The sequence below is a fragment of the Pogona vitticeps genome, chromosome 7 (genome assembly GCF_051106095.1).
Source record: "Pogona vitticeps strain Pit_001003342236 chromosome 7, PviZW2.1, whole genome shotgun sequence".
NCBI classification, from domain to species: domain Eukaryota; kingdom Metazoa; phylum Chordata; class Lepidosauria; order Squamata; family Agamidae; genus Pogona; species Pogona vitticeps.
Window position 1 is genome coordinate 25436495 of NC_135789.1, and position 14736 is coordinate 25451230.

Sequence of the window (14736 nt, forward strand, 5' to 3'; positions counted from 1 at the left end):
CCGCAGCTTGGGGGTCCATCTTGACCCGGCGTTTGCCATGGAATTCCAGGTAGCGTCTGTGGTCCGCACTGCCCATTTATATCTTTGGCGGATTGCCCAGCTGCGTTCCTATCTTGATGTTGGGGCGCTCACCACACTTGTCCACGCACTCGTAGTCTCAAGAATAGACTACTGCAATACATGGGGCTTCCTTTGAGATTGATGTGAAAACTTCAAATGGTCCAGAACACAGTGGCCAGATTACTAACTGGGGTGAAAAAAAAAACCATATTTCCCCCACTCTGGTCGCCTTACACTGGTTACCTGTTGGATTCCACATCAGTTTCAAGGTTCTAATGATTACATATAAAGCCCTAAGGTTTAGGACCTCGATACCTGTCAGGGCACCTTCTTCCACCCAGTTCTGCCAGAGTCACTCGTTCCAGCCAGGCTGGGCGGCCTAACTCCGAGGGAGGTCCGGAAGAAAAGAACGAGGAACCGGGCCTTCTTGGCAGTGGCCCCTCAACTTTGGAACAACTTGCCAGTGGAGATCTGCCTGGCTCCCTCTTTGGGTGTTTTCAGAAACAAACTTAAGACCTACTATAGCTATTTAGGCAGGCTTTCCCTCCTGCCATTTCTTTCTTTCTTTCTTTCTTTCTTTCTTTCTTTCTTTCTTTCTTTCTTTCTTTCTTTCTTTCTTTCTTTCTTTCTTTCTTTCTTTCTTTCTTAAATATCTTAATTTCTTATACTTTTGCCATCTTAGATTTATAATATATGCTTATTGGTTTTATTGTTTTTAAATTTGTATGCCGCCCAGAGTAGACCTTTGGTCTAGATGGGTGGGATAGAAATCTAATAAATAAATAAAATAATTCTACCCGTGTCACTCGTTCTAGTCAGACCTGAGAGGCTTAACTCAGAGGCCCAGAAGGAAAAAAAACTAGAAACCAGGCCTTCTCAGTGGTGGCTCCTCCTCGCCTTTGGAACATCCTCCCTTCTGAGATCTGCATGGCTCCCTCACTTGGGAGTTTTTAAGAGTAAACTGAAGACCTGGCTCTTTAGGCAGGCCTCCCCTCCTGCCGTTACTTAATTTTCCTCTGTTTTTGCCTTGTTTCAGGCTTTTTAGTGATGATTTTAATTGTATTGCCTTTTTTGGACTATAAACCGCCCGGTATTTATTCAAACATTCTGCTGCAACTGTCTCACAGTGGCACTCTGTACATGGTCAAGGGAACACTTTAGCTCTCAGGCCCAACAATGAAACCAAGTTCTAGAACTCCCTGAGCTTGGGCTGGTGGTAGTGTTGCAGACTGGCCTAGTAAGCTCCTTCCGGGGTACATTTCTCTCAACATCCCCGTTCGCTTATTTCCCAGGTTTCTCCAGGGTTCTACTTTAGGGACGCTGGCCCTTTAAGGCGAGGCCGCGTATCGCTCGCCCAGACAAAAGCCGGGAAGCAGATTTTTTTTTCTTCTCCCTTTCTCCCGCCTCCTTTTTTTTCTATCTCACGTTCCCGGATGATACGTCGCGTTTCCATTGGCCGCCGAGCGCTAGGGGACTTAATAACGGCGACGGGACAAAATGGCGCCGGGGTAGCTCGCGCTGTTTTCTTGCGCTTACATAACGCGACCTTCCCTCCCTCCGCCCGCGGCTGCAACCAAGCTTGAGCACCCGCTGGCTGCGCCGCGCCTTGGCAGCAGAGCGACGCGCCCCTCAGCCAGTGAGCGGGGACGGCCTTCCGACGCGAGCCAATCGCGTGGCGCAACGGGCAGGCGTCAGGCGCCGAACGCACCCGCCCGCCGCCAGTCGCTTTTTGTTGTGGTGGTTTGCGCGCGCGCGGGAGGCCCGGCCGGCTTCGGTGAGGCGGCGGCGACGGAGGCGACGGCGAAGAAGAAGAGGCCGAGACTGCCGCTCTTCTTCGGCTCTCCCGCCATTTCCCCTCTGGCGGCAGCGGTTGTTTCTCTGGGTCGGGCCCGCGGCGGAGTCGAGGCGGAGGATGGCGCCGCTGCTGGGCCGCAAGCCCTTCCCGCTGGCCAAGCCGCCTCCGCCGCCCGGAGACCCGCCGGAGGAGCGCTTCGTCATCGCTCACACGCAAGAGGTCTTCCGCTCCAACGAGTATCCCTCGGAAAGGGTCGGTCCGGTCGAGAGGGAGGGAGGGAGGGAGGGGGACCCTGAAGGAGAAGAAGGGGAGCCTCGTTTCCCCTCAGGGCGGGCGAAGGCCGCCGGGCTCCCGTTTCCTTCAGGGCCGTGGCGGAGAAAGGGCGGCCTCCCTTGCCCCCCCTCAGCCTCCTTTTCTTCTTCCAAGCGGGGCGGCTTCTTTCCCTCCCTCTCGGCCCCTTTGTTGTTCTCCGCCCGCCCTGTTCCCTTCCCTTCCCTCGGATCTTTCCCCCTTTCTCCTCCTTAAGAGTCTCGTGTGGGCCCTGGGATATATGTATGTGTGCGTGTGTGGCGGTGGAGGGAAAGGGTCCCGAGCTTCGACCGGCCGGCAAAGATGGCCGACCTCGCCGGGGTGGCGGTGGGGAAGCGGGAGGGGAAACCCGAGGCGCTTGTGGCGTGGAAGAGGATCCGGTCACGGAAGGGGTGGGGAGGCCGAGGCGGAAGGCATGACTTCCCTCTGTCCCTTCTCCACGCTTCTTTGCATGGAGGGAGAGTCAGCCTCTCTCTCCGGCGGTGCAATAGAAGCCCCTTAAACTGGCGAGGCCCACCTTATAAAACTTCCCCGCGGCTTAGCTGGCTGGCTGGCAAGGGCACCTCGAGAGGAGCTGGGACGTTGGCCTCTGGGACTCAGGAAAGGAGGCCTCCAGCTCCAGGCAGCCACAGGAATTCCTTTTTTTTTCTTTTATTTTTCTTTTGGCAGGGCCCTGTGCGCTCTGCTTGGCCTGCTTCTCCAGCTGGTTGTGGCCCCTGTTGGGATAAGCCCCCCTTGTTTAGGTAGGGGCTTAGGTGGCAATTTTGAGGTATTTGTTGTGTTTAGATACACATTTTTAATGTTTTGTAAACCATGGAGTGTTTTTACATTATGAGGTGATATACAAACTGAAACAGTAAATAAGTAAGTAAATAAAGTATCTCAAGTTCAGCGGTGGGAAAGGGGGATCCAAGTGGAACAGATAGATGTCAGAGAAGATAGAGCAGTGTGTGCCAAAGGAGTGGCAGTGTGGCATAGCAGTTAGAGATATGCAACTGGGCTTCTTCAGGATCAAGTTCTCATTCTGCCATGAAATTTGCTGCAAGACCTTTGGATGTTTCTCTTTCCCCTCTGCCTTTCTCTGCATCTCAAGATGACCTATCTGGCACAGTTGTTATGAGAACAATCGAGAGGGGGAGGAAATTGCTAGCAATGCTTTCTTAAACTTATTCAAGGAAAGATGGGGAAATGTAATATCCACTGGAGTAGGTCAGTCACTGTAGAATAGTGTCAGCCATTACAAAAGAGAAGCAGTATGGCTTAGCAGTTAGTGCTGAATTAGAGCTGTGTAGTGAACTCTCTGGAGGAAGGATGGGATCTGTAACTAAGAAGTGAGGTTGAATGTGTGGCAATGTGTGGACTGCCCTGGAGTCAGTGGGTTGGGAAACTCCCTCTCTTTTGGGGGAGTGACTCTTCCCACAAAGAGTGAGGTTCGCAGCTTGGGCATTGCCTCGATCCAGATCTCACCGTGGAAACCCAGGTGGCATCTGTGATCTGGGCAGCTCATGTCCATCTTCGGAGGATCGCTCAGCTGCATCCCTATCTAGACATGGGGGCACTCACGACGATGCTTCATACCCTTGTCATCTCAAGAATAGACTACTGCAGTGCTCTCTACGTGGGGCTTGAAGCTGATGTGGAGACTTCAACTGGTCCAAAATTCGGTGGCCAGATTAATAACTGGGGTGAAAAAATTCTTGCACATCTCCCCCACTCTGGCCACCCTTCACGGCTACCGGTTTGTTTCCCCATTGACTTCAAGGTTATGATGATAACATTTAAAGCCCTAAACGGTTTAGGACCTCGGTGTCTATCAGAAAACCAGATCTATCCGTAATACCCCCTCTTCACAGGCAGGGCGGTTGAGGGCTTTGGCCCTGAAAGAGGCCTAGAAGGGAAAGAATAAGAAATGGGGCCTTCTCAGCAGTCCCTCCCTGCCAATGGAACAACCTGTCCATTGAGATCTGCCTGGCACCCTCGCTGGATGGGTTCAAACGAGCACTGAAGACTTGGCCAGGCTTTCCTGGAGCATTAAGATGTCAGCCTCCCTTTTGCCATCCTCTTTGTCACTCTTTTTACCACCTTCATTGCCATTTGTTTTAATTTACCCTATTTGGCTATGTGTTAATTTATTTTAAGATTGTTGTTCATATTGTTGTTAGCCGACCAGAGTGGCCTGGTTGCCAGATGGTGCGGGGCATAAATTCAATAAATAAATAAATATTTGATGTGGTAGCAGTGCTGAAATAAGGTGTTGTTTGATTTATTTATTTATTTAATTTATATACTGCCCATACTTACCCAAAGGTCTCTTTTAAGTAAGCTTTCTCAATGAAGGAAAGGACTAAAGGACTCTGACCTAGGTGAGCCATTCATCTGCTCTTGTAGTGGGTTCATTGCCTTGGTACGGAGATCTTGAAAGCATGGAACTTCCTCTGCAGAGAAAGTCTGCTCATCATGTTTGGTTGCCGAGGGCGAACAACAGGGTTGGGTTGATGGATCCCTGTCATGCCTGGGTGCCATGAGGGCCTAGAGGATTTGTGAGGGAGGGAGATGGCCATTGGGGCCTAAGGGAGCAGAGATGGAGGCCGCCTTCTCTCTGGAAGAGACATTAGCAGCAGGACCTAATAGTGAACTTCCCCACAGGATTTCCCCCTCCCCCACTACCCTGCATTATAGTGAATTTAGGGTTAGTGGTTGGTGGGCAGAAATTTTAAGAAATTTGTACTACATAATAATAGCCATGACTCTTTTGTAGGGCTGAGCTGTAGAGGAATGTCCCTCCCATCACAAGAAATCTTGATAGCCACTACCTTAGGGGATGTTTAAGAGATTAGGCCCTTTGTTGTGGAATTGATATGCCAACATCTGTTGATTTCCTGAGTTTGGAAGCCCTGGACTGGCATGTTGTGATTCCGGATGAGTCATTAGTGCCCCCACCCCCGCCCCACTTGCTTGCTTTGGTTGAAGAGAGAGAGCTAATCCAAACAGTAGGAACAAGCTGATAATAATAAATGATTTTTCCAGAATCACCACTTGGACAGACTCTGGTGGCCATCTTGGTGTTGATGGGCTCCAGCTTCCATTAGCTTGGCCAGAAGAATGGAATGGTGGGAGGAGGAGTTCAACCCCATCTGGCAGCCCCCCCACCCCCGCTGCCCCCTCTCTCCTCCTGGTTGTTACGCCTCATCTTCCAGGAATGGCCCTTAGCAGCTGAGCCTGGATTTGAGCTTGATTTACACCCAAGGCCTCCATTTAGCCACTTGCGTAGACTGCAAGGCGGTTATCCAGGAAATGGTGGCTGTGTCATGCCATTTGGTTTCGTAGTCGGCAGAGTGGGAGATGCATTTTGACTTCTGCTCGTGGCTGAGTAAGGAAATGCATTTGAATCTGGCACATTTCAATCTCCTTTCAGAGGATCATTAGACTTGCAGTGAAGACCTATTTCTTTTTGTCTCTAAAACATAGTTGTCGTAAAAGTCTCGTGGTGCAGAGGGACATTTATTAGGTCCCTCGTGGTGCAGAGGGACCTAATAAAATGTAACCTCACAATGGCACTCCCCTCCCCCGCGCTCAGGGAGAATGGGCCTATTTTAATGGTTCGCCCTCGAAGGTTACTGGATCCATTGAGATTTCAGGACACCATGAGAGGAATTCCAGCTGCTCTGTCTGGCACTCTTGTCGAAACTCTGGTGGATGGCTGGTTTGCCGCTGCCACTAGGGCTGTAGACACCATCACCCCTAAACACCCTCTCTGTTGTAGAGCTCGGCCAGGGTCCTGGTATAACCGGGACCTACGAGCAATGAAGCGAATCAGGAGACGGCTAAAGTGCATTTGGAGGGAGAAACCGACGGATTATAATGAGATAGCTGTCAGGATCGCAACTAACCGTCACCTAGCTAAGGTAAGGGCTGCAAGACGATCTCAGTTCACTGACCGGATAGGCGAAGCTTCTAATCAGCAGGCGGAGCTCTTCCATATAGTTCGTGATCTATCCGGAATTGGTCTGGGTGATAGGCCTCCCACTAATATCTCACCTGACCAATTTGCAGCATTTTAAAAATCAAAGTGGAGACCATCCACCGTGACCTCTCTCCTTTTTTAAATACAATGGATCGAGCAGAGATGTATAGTGCTCCGCCTTGCCCGGTAATCCTTGACTTCTTTCAGCCTATGATTCCAGATTTGGTGGACAAAGTGCTTGATTGCTGTGGGGCCACCACCTTCTCCCTTGACCCTTGCCTGGCCTGGCTAATCAAAACCACACCAGTAACAACATAATGGGCCACTGCAATAATTAATGGGTCTCTCCAGGAGGGCAAGTTTCCCCTTGCCCTCAAGGAGACACTCATTTAGGCCCATTAGGAAGAAACCAAATTTGGAAATTACAGGCCTGTCGCCAATGTTTCCTTCCTAAGCAAAGTGGTGGAGAGGGTGGTGGCAGACCAGCTACAGGCGCTTTTGGACGATACCAATGCCCTGGACCTATTTCAGTCAGGCTTCAGGCCGCGCTGTGGTACAGAAACGGCATTGGTCGCACTGTTGGATGACCTGTTGAGGGAGGCCGATAGGGGCAATATGTCCTTGTTGGTCTTCCTTGACATCTCAGCCGCCTTCGATACCGTCGACCACGGTATCCTCCTGGGAAGGCTTTCTGAGCTGGGAATTGGCAGCCTGGCGCTTGCCTGGCTCCGATCCTTCTTGGAGGACAGTCCCCAGAGAGTACAGCTTGGCAAGAATGTTTTGGCCCCATGGAGCCTCGATTGTGGGGTTCCACAGGGGTTGATCATCTCTCCAATGATGTTTAACATCTACATGAGGCCGTGGGGACATCAGGGGTTGTGGGGCATCATGTCATCAGTATGCTGATGACACACAGCTCTACATCTCCTTTTCACCTACTTCAGTGGATGCCGTTCCGTCCCTCCAGCACTGCCTGGAGACTGTACTGGAATGGATGCAGTCGAATGGGTTGAGGCTGAACCCAGACAAGACGGAGGTCTTGAGGGTGGGTGGTCCTTTCATCAACGGTTTGAGTGACTCCCTTTCTTTTGGGGGGTTGACCCTCACCGCAAAGAGCGAGGTTTGCAGCTTGGGGATACATCTGAACCCAGCACTTACCATGGAAACCCAGGTAGCGTCTGTGGTCCATTCCACCTATTTTCACCTATGGCGGATTGCCCAGTTGCGACCATATCTTGATTGGGGGGCCCTCACTACTCTTGTCTATGCGCTCGTAATCTCGAGCTTAGACCGTTGTAATGCACTCTACGTGGGGCTGCCTTTGGGATTGATGCGGAAACTTCAAATGGTGCAGAATGTGGCAGCCAGGCTCCTTAGTGGGGTGAAGAAATATCAGCATATCTCCCCCACCCTGGCTGCTTTTCACTGGTTGCCCATTCGTTTCCGCATTGATTTCAAAGTTTTAATGATGACGTATAAAGCCCTAAACGGTTTGGGACCTCAATACCTGGCAGATCGCCTTCTCCCACCCAGGTCTACCCGAATCACTCAACAAAGCCAGCAGGGACGGCTGAGGGGCCTTACGCTGAGAGAAGCCCGGATGGAAAGAACAAGAAACTGGGCCTTCTCAGCAGTGGCCCCTCGGTTGTGGAATGCTCTCCCAACGGAAATCTGCCTGCCTCCCTTGCTGGGCATTTTTAAAAGCCATTTAAAAACTTGGCTTTTTAGGCAGGCTTTTCCCCCAGTCAATTAATTGTTCTTTGTTTCTCAATTATCTCATCTTGATAATCTATATATGCATCTTTTAGGTTTTATTATGTATGTGATTGTATTTTATTTTATTGTATTTTATCACTCTGTAAGCTGCCCTGAGTAGACTTTGTCTAGAGGGGCAGGGTATAAGTCCAAATAAAGTAAAGTAAAAGGGCTGGTGAGACTGTGTCTTGTGTCAGGTTGGTTTGAATGAATTTGCTTCGGTACCTGAATAGCCAGAGTGCTTGATTGTAAACCAGGCCTAAGCAGTTACGAGAGGGGCGTTGTTTTCCTTTCCATGCTAGCTTCTTTGTCTCCTTCCCAGGAGGCTCCCTCACCACCACCCCTTGCCTCTTGCACCCCCTTCCCCCCCCCCCATCTTTTGTTAGGACAGCTTCAGCTGTTATTTGTTCATGGAGTATTTTATAGAGGGAAAGCTTCCTTGCAAGCGCCTTCGTGGGTCGTTTCTATGTCAAGAAGTTCATGAGGTGGAAAGTTAACTTCATAAAAGTTTGAATTGGTTGTTTTTTATGTTTCTCTGGTGTAACATGTTTGTGAAACGGGAGCTCTCAGGCTTAAGCCCATGCATGCAGAACTACTTGGAAAAGGCAAAAGTCTCTTTGCCATAAATTTGCAGGGCGGAGGCGCCTCCGCCAGCCTTGTGGTTTGTCTCAATCTGTTAAGGCACAACAGCCCACAGGCTGCTTCCTCCTGAGCTCCTCCTTTAGATCATGGGTTGCATAATTCATTTACTCCATAGACCTCTCTTGACTGCCTGCAGCCTCTCTCTGCCTTTGTATCCTGAGGAACTTGCTTATAGTGATGAGCAGCTGAGCAAGATTAAGTGCATCTAACATAGCAGTGTGTGTCTGGAACACCGATCCAGACCAGGGTGCATTGAATTCATAGTTCCTGCCCCATGGCCTTTGGATTGAGGCGGTTCACCTATAAGAATGAGGAGGCTGAGCGAGACATAATTTGCAGCCTTTTGACGATGCTTGGGTTGGTCATTGGTTTGAGAAGAACGTGATAATAATCTGTTCTGGGCACATGTCGCTGGGAGCCTCCAAGGAAAGATGGCTTCTTTTCATCACATTCTTCCCCCCACCCCACTCCCCCTTCTCTTTGAGCCTGCTGTTCGGAAGGTCCCTTGGGACTGGCTCCTATATAGGCTGCTGCATACCTAGTGAGGGGAGCGCACTGTCAGAAACTGGCAGGGGGGCATGGTTAGCAGCAGAATCTCCAAGTAGTTCCCCTTGTGGGAGGAGGGGGTTGTGCCCCCACCATCTACGTGAGAATCTCTTGTTGGTGGGAGAGGTTGCTGAGGTGTTTGACAATTCCAGGCTTGAGGAGGCTGTTATGTTCAGTGGATAGGATTTGGTTTGATGGAGCTCTGAGCTATGGCCCTGGTCAGGGATCTGTGTCCTAGAATGCCATAGGCGCAAAGAAACCTCCAGTTTCATATTGGCGTAGCATGCAGTTGCTGAAAATATCTTTTACGGCAAAGAACTGAGAGTCTTGCCTTTCTGGCTGCGGGTATAACTCTAGGAAATGCTGGAGCAATGCCAAAGGGAATCTTTGAAGCTGAGTAAAGCTTCCAATCTTTGAAGCTGAGTAAAGCTTCCAAGGATAGTTTTTCTGGGCCTGCATGGTGGTGAGGGGGAAGCCCATGTCCGTAGAATTGGCATAGTTGGGCCTCTGTCAGAAGTGGCTTCTCTTGGAGTGCCCGGTGGCACAGACTCAGCCAGCTTGCGAAATTCACATGAGGGTGCCTTCAGCCTCTTCGCTGCCACCAGCCTTCCATGTTGGGCAGCTTTGCCTCCTGACATTAATCACCTTTGCAACACTTGATTAAAGGCTTAGCTTTGACGGCCAGTGGCCAGCCCAGATAGAAAGAGACTTCACCCTTCACAAATGGCACTTTGGCTCTGGTGAGTTTTCTGTAGACACGTGGCCCTCATTTGCTTGTGTCTGCCAGGAGACTGTGATTGGAGAAGATTGGAAACCTTAATTATGGGGTCAAGCAGAAGAAAACTTTCCCCAGCTGACAGCATGACTGCGAACCTGAAGCAATCAAGGAAGTATTATGTTGCCAAGTGTTTCGTTTGTGACAACACCTTTCTGCAGTTGTTCAGGGTAGTTTACAACTTTACATCATGTCAAATACGGTAGAAGCATGACAGATAAAGTCATAACAACGTAAGGGATGGGGGTTGGCATCATGGCAGTGGACCATTCAGAGGCTGGCATCGGGTCTCTTTTTCCTACCTCCAAAGGTCTCAGTAATGGTAGGCTACTGGACCCCTTGCCTTGGTCTTTCTTGTCAGATGGTAATTGACAGGTTTATAGCACGTTATAGTTTGCATGACCAAGTATCCCCATGGAAATTGCTCATGTGATTCTTACCTCTCTCTCAGCATGACGATGACAGCAGGGCCAGGTTTGCCCCCCACTCTGACCTTGAATAAATTTTTAGTTCAGCTCAGGGCACGTGGAGGATCTGTGTCACATTTTTCCACCTGGAAGCAGCAGCAGTGTTTCAGTTGTTTTACAATGCCTAACAGGAATTCTTTATTGATAATGCAGATTTTGGGGCTTCCTTGGATGCTGGAAGTCATAGATACTCTCCTGTGTTTTAACATGCTTGTACAGTATCTCTGATGCATTTTGCTAACTTAGGAACTGTCTTGACCCTTTGTTGATTACTTTTAGCATTGTCCCATGATTCTGTAACTCAGAGCGTGGATAATAGGCCAGCCTAGTGCGATGTGTCATCATAACTAGGTCTGTTGCCAAGTTGCTTGACTTCAGGTCACCCTAGTAGAGTTCTTGGCAACCCCAGTTGGAAAATTCATTTTAAAGCAAGGCTTTTAATTCTGTTTTGGGGAGTAATTTGTAGTTGATGATTCCCACAGTTGGCCTAATTTAGGTGCCATGGCAGACTGGGATAATTACAGATTAAGAGAGGGGTGCTGGAGCTGAAGGTGGTCCCTCTATACTGGAGCCATAGATAAGCTCTGATGTCTGCTCTGGGACAATATGTTTAGTGCTTGTGTATAACAACTCAAAAAGAACCACATAACTAGATAATGTCAGTAAGTAAATGCATCTGTTTTTAAAAAACGTTTATAATTTTCACTTCACGCGCATGTAGTGAAAAGCCATAAAAATCATGATTTCATAAGTCGAAGGTGAACAGCATTTCTGCAGCTAAGTTACAAGTCAATTCTCTGTTTGAAAAAAGCAAGGAAACAAAAGACAAAGCAGGAGACTTGTGAATATGGTCTGTAGCCAGGATAATAGCTGAAGAGGCCTAAACAACACTGTATCATAAGGCAGCAACAAATCCTGCTATAATACAGGTTTAAGATGTTGATTTGTTCGGGCGCATGAGCCAGCCAGCAGTTATACATGCCGCCATTGCTTTCGCTCTGGCTGTCATACAGAGTTATCTTGTTCTGGTTTGCTTACCTGCTCCCATGAAAACCATGGAGTATATTCTCTTCCCATTGAGCCAGGATTCCTAGTTCCTTATTCCAAGTCTAAATGTTGCCCTTCCATAAATCGCCACAAGTAAAAGCTGGGGTTACCCTATTTTCCTGAGCTGCTGCTCCTTCAGAGAGTATGAAGCACGGCTAGAGAAATACAGCCAGAGAATATGGACCTGCAAAAGTACCGGAAGCAGCCAGCTGACGCACAAAGAGGCCTGGGAGGAGGAGCAGGAAGTTGCCGAGCTGTAAGTAGCAAAATCTCCAATGCCTGTTTTTATTTGAAACCGGGTATGCCTTGCTGTGAAATGTCCACAGAATAAATGAGTCATGCGTGAGTCAGTGCTCATCCTCTAAATAGGCCTCCAGCAAGAGCACCCAAAGGCCTGTGTTTTGATGTCTTGGGACAGCCCTTCTTAAAACTCAAGGCTGCTTTCTTAACAGTATTTCAGCCTGGGTCTTGTCTTGCCTCTTTCTCTGCGTGTGGGAGGGGGTACAGACTGACTGACCGACTTCATTCGAGGTGGGTGTTGATAAATACGCAGCGCCTGTGTTGTAAATTTCGTTGCTTTCCTTTACATTTTTCCTTAGCCTTGTTCCATGAAACCTAGATAGTTATCAGGCAAATAGAAATCACGCTGTATCACAGTACGATAGAAACTGATGCGTATCTAAGAACCCTGAAAGGACAGACTTGGTGAAAACCCATCACACGCCAACGGCTTTCTGAACAAGAGCTTGCCATGTGTGGGATGTTCATATTTAAAAGCAGTTGTTACCAGCCCATTTTTTTCTTTCATAAATAGGAATTGTATGTCTTTCAGAAGTAGCCTCCTTTCTTCTGTACAGACAATACTTACCCTGTGAGAACTAGGCCACAAGGTTCCACCTTGGTTTGACCAATATCCTCCTGACAGAATGGCTGGAAACCCTGATGCTGAAGTCTTATAATTACGTAACAAGGCAGGATAAAGCATGCAGGACTGCTTCCTTATTTCACTTGGTCACTTTTTAATATTTTATTTATAGGTTTGTTATCCAGCACCCTGCCCTCCACCCCCATCATTTTGTAAGGTGCCTTGGTTCCTTGAATTGGGAGTGAATGAATGAATAAAAATAAACCCATTTTTTTCTTTCTTTCTACCTAAACAGAAGGAAAAGAACTTCTGTATCGCTGTTGGCATATGCCAGTATTGCTTAACAAGCAGTGGTTTGTGTGTGTGTGTGTGTGTGTGTGTGTGTGTGTGTGTGTGTGTGTGTGTGTGTGTGTGTGTGTGTGTGTGTGTGTGTGTGTGTGTGTGTGTGTGTGTGTGTGTGTGTGTGTGTGTGTGTGTGTGTGTGTGTGTGTGTGTGTGTGAGAGAGAGAGAGAGAGAGAGAGAGAGAGAGAGAGAGAGAGAGAGAGAGAGAGAGAGAGAGAGAGAGAGAGACCGGTTTCTTAGTCCTGGTGGTGTTTAAGCGGTGAATGGTCTCTTGTGTTGGATTTTGGTCCTGTGAGCTCACTTGTGCCCATTGCACAACAGTTGCCATTTAAGTACTTACCTGTGTGTTTTCTCTTCTTCAGCTTGAAAGAGGAATTCCCTGTCTGGTATGAGAAACTTGTTCTGGAAATGGTTCACCACAACACCATCTCTTTAGAAAAACTGGTGGACTTTTCCTGGCTGGAGATCATGACCAAGTTTGCTGTGGGAGAAGAGTGTGACTTTGAGGTAAGGCCTGAGGGCAGAATATGGGTTAAATTAAGCAGAATTCTTGGAGATTCCTTTCTCTCTCTCTCTCCCTACCCCCACCCCCACCCCCTGGACTTGCTTATTTTGGAATCCATTTACCTTTCTAAAGTAGTTGGTATAGCTTAGTCAGATGGTGGGAGCCCACTCGCCTGTATAATTGGTTTCATAGGCTTTTGAGAAGAGAAGTAATGAGATATTTAAGAGGCGAAAGAGGGAGGGAAATCAAAGTCCCTGGATAGCGCAATTGACAAGGTAGCATGGTTCACAAGGATGAACAAGTGGACAGGTTCCCTGTAGTGAGGAGTGTCTTCTGGAAAAAGCCTTCTTGCTGGTCAGCTATGCAGTGATCACTGTGGGGCTCAGTTGCCCGAGAATTCACATCAGCAGACAGGAAGGAAAACATTAAAAAAATGTAAGCATGATGGTAGTTGTGATATTTACAAAAGTCTGAAATGGTTTTTGATTATGGTTGGTGTAGCTTTTTATCTGTTGAGTAGTGGCTTTTTTTGTGGTATGTGAATTATTGCATTGGCCACTTGCAGAGGTTTGTGGGAGAAACTGTGTGGCCTTTTGCCAATGGCCAGCTTGTTGCCCAGATGCCAGACCACCGCCGTTTCGTGTGGCCTAAGTTCAGCATTGTGTATCCCTCCAGATGGGGCTGGGCCGCAAATCTCTGCAGCAGCTCCCCCAAGCAAAACAAGGAGGGGGGGGCCTATACTACCTACCCCCATTGTGAAATGACCTTTACCAGCCTGGTCCCCTAGGCATTTTGGATTGAGAGTTCCCACCATCCCCAGGACCAAAGGACGATGAGAGTTTTAGTCGGTGCATCATTTTCAGGGCCGCAGGTTTCCCACCTTTGCTGTAACAGTCTCGCGGCTGAGTCCTTTGCGCGGTTCTAATTTTCCGGCCTGTTTCAGGTTGGGAAAGACAAGGTGCTGCGGGTGAAGGTGGTGAAAATACACCCCCTGGAGAAGGCCACAGAAGAGGAAGCAGCGGAGAAGAAAGCAGACGGTGCCTGTGATTCGCCCTCCAGCGACAAAGAGAATTCAAGCCAGGTGGCCCAGGATAACCAGAAGGAGACAGTCACGAAGGAAGAGGAAAGCAGGAGGGACAGTCTGAGTGAGTCATGAAGCAAGGCCTTAGCCAAAGGGTGCCAGGCAGAGCTGAAACACTGAGGTTGCCTTTGGGATCAGGAAGCGGCCACTGGATTTCTGGGCTCTTTCTGCTCTATACTGCCTCCCAGGCCAGGGTCACTCTGTGCTCCCAAAAACTGATGAGGGTCTATGTTGCCACCCTCTTTTGGCTGGGTTACCAGCTGTAACATACCTTGGGGGGGCCAAGGGGGTGGTTCTGGTCTGTCTCCTCTAGAGGGTTAAATCAGTGCGTCTAGTTGATTTCAAAACTCTGTGTGCTATCTTTTACCCACTCTTGGGATTTGTCGATGCTGGCCACCGGCTTAGGTGGCTTTAAACGAACAGAAATAGCCACAGGGTGGAAGAACCGGTCTGTCCATAACTCTTCAGTCCTGGTGGTTCTGTCGGCTGTGTGCGCTGAATATAGTGGGGGTTTCTGATCCTTCGGACCACTTGTAGGCTGTCCAGAGGCTTGCTTGCACAGTGCTGGACTGAGAAAGAACC

At 48.9% G+C, this 14736-nt stretch overlaps 1 protein-coding gene across 1 annotated transcript in view; it reads left to right on the top strand.

Moving 5' to 3' along the window:
* Positions 1 to 1773: 1773 nt before the first annotated feature.
* BAZ1B (bromodomain adjacent to zinc finger domain 1B) overlaps positions 1774 to 14736 on the top strand; it is a 29168-nt gene continuing 16205 nt past the window's right edge. Inside the window, exons 1-4 of the mRNA XM_020801620.3 lie at positions 1774 to 2091; positions 11500 to 11616; positions 12931 to 13075; positions 14017 to 14218. Of these exons, the coding sequence (XP_020657279.3) occupies positions 1973 to 2091; positions 11500 to 11616; positions 12931 to 13075; positions 14017 to 14218 (583 nt within the window). The 5' untranslated portion in view covers positions 1774 to 1972. The remainder of the gene's footprint in view (positions 2092 to 11499; positions 11617 to 12930; positions 13076 to 14016; positions 14219 to 14736) is intronic.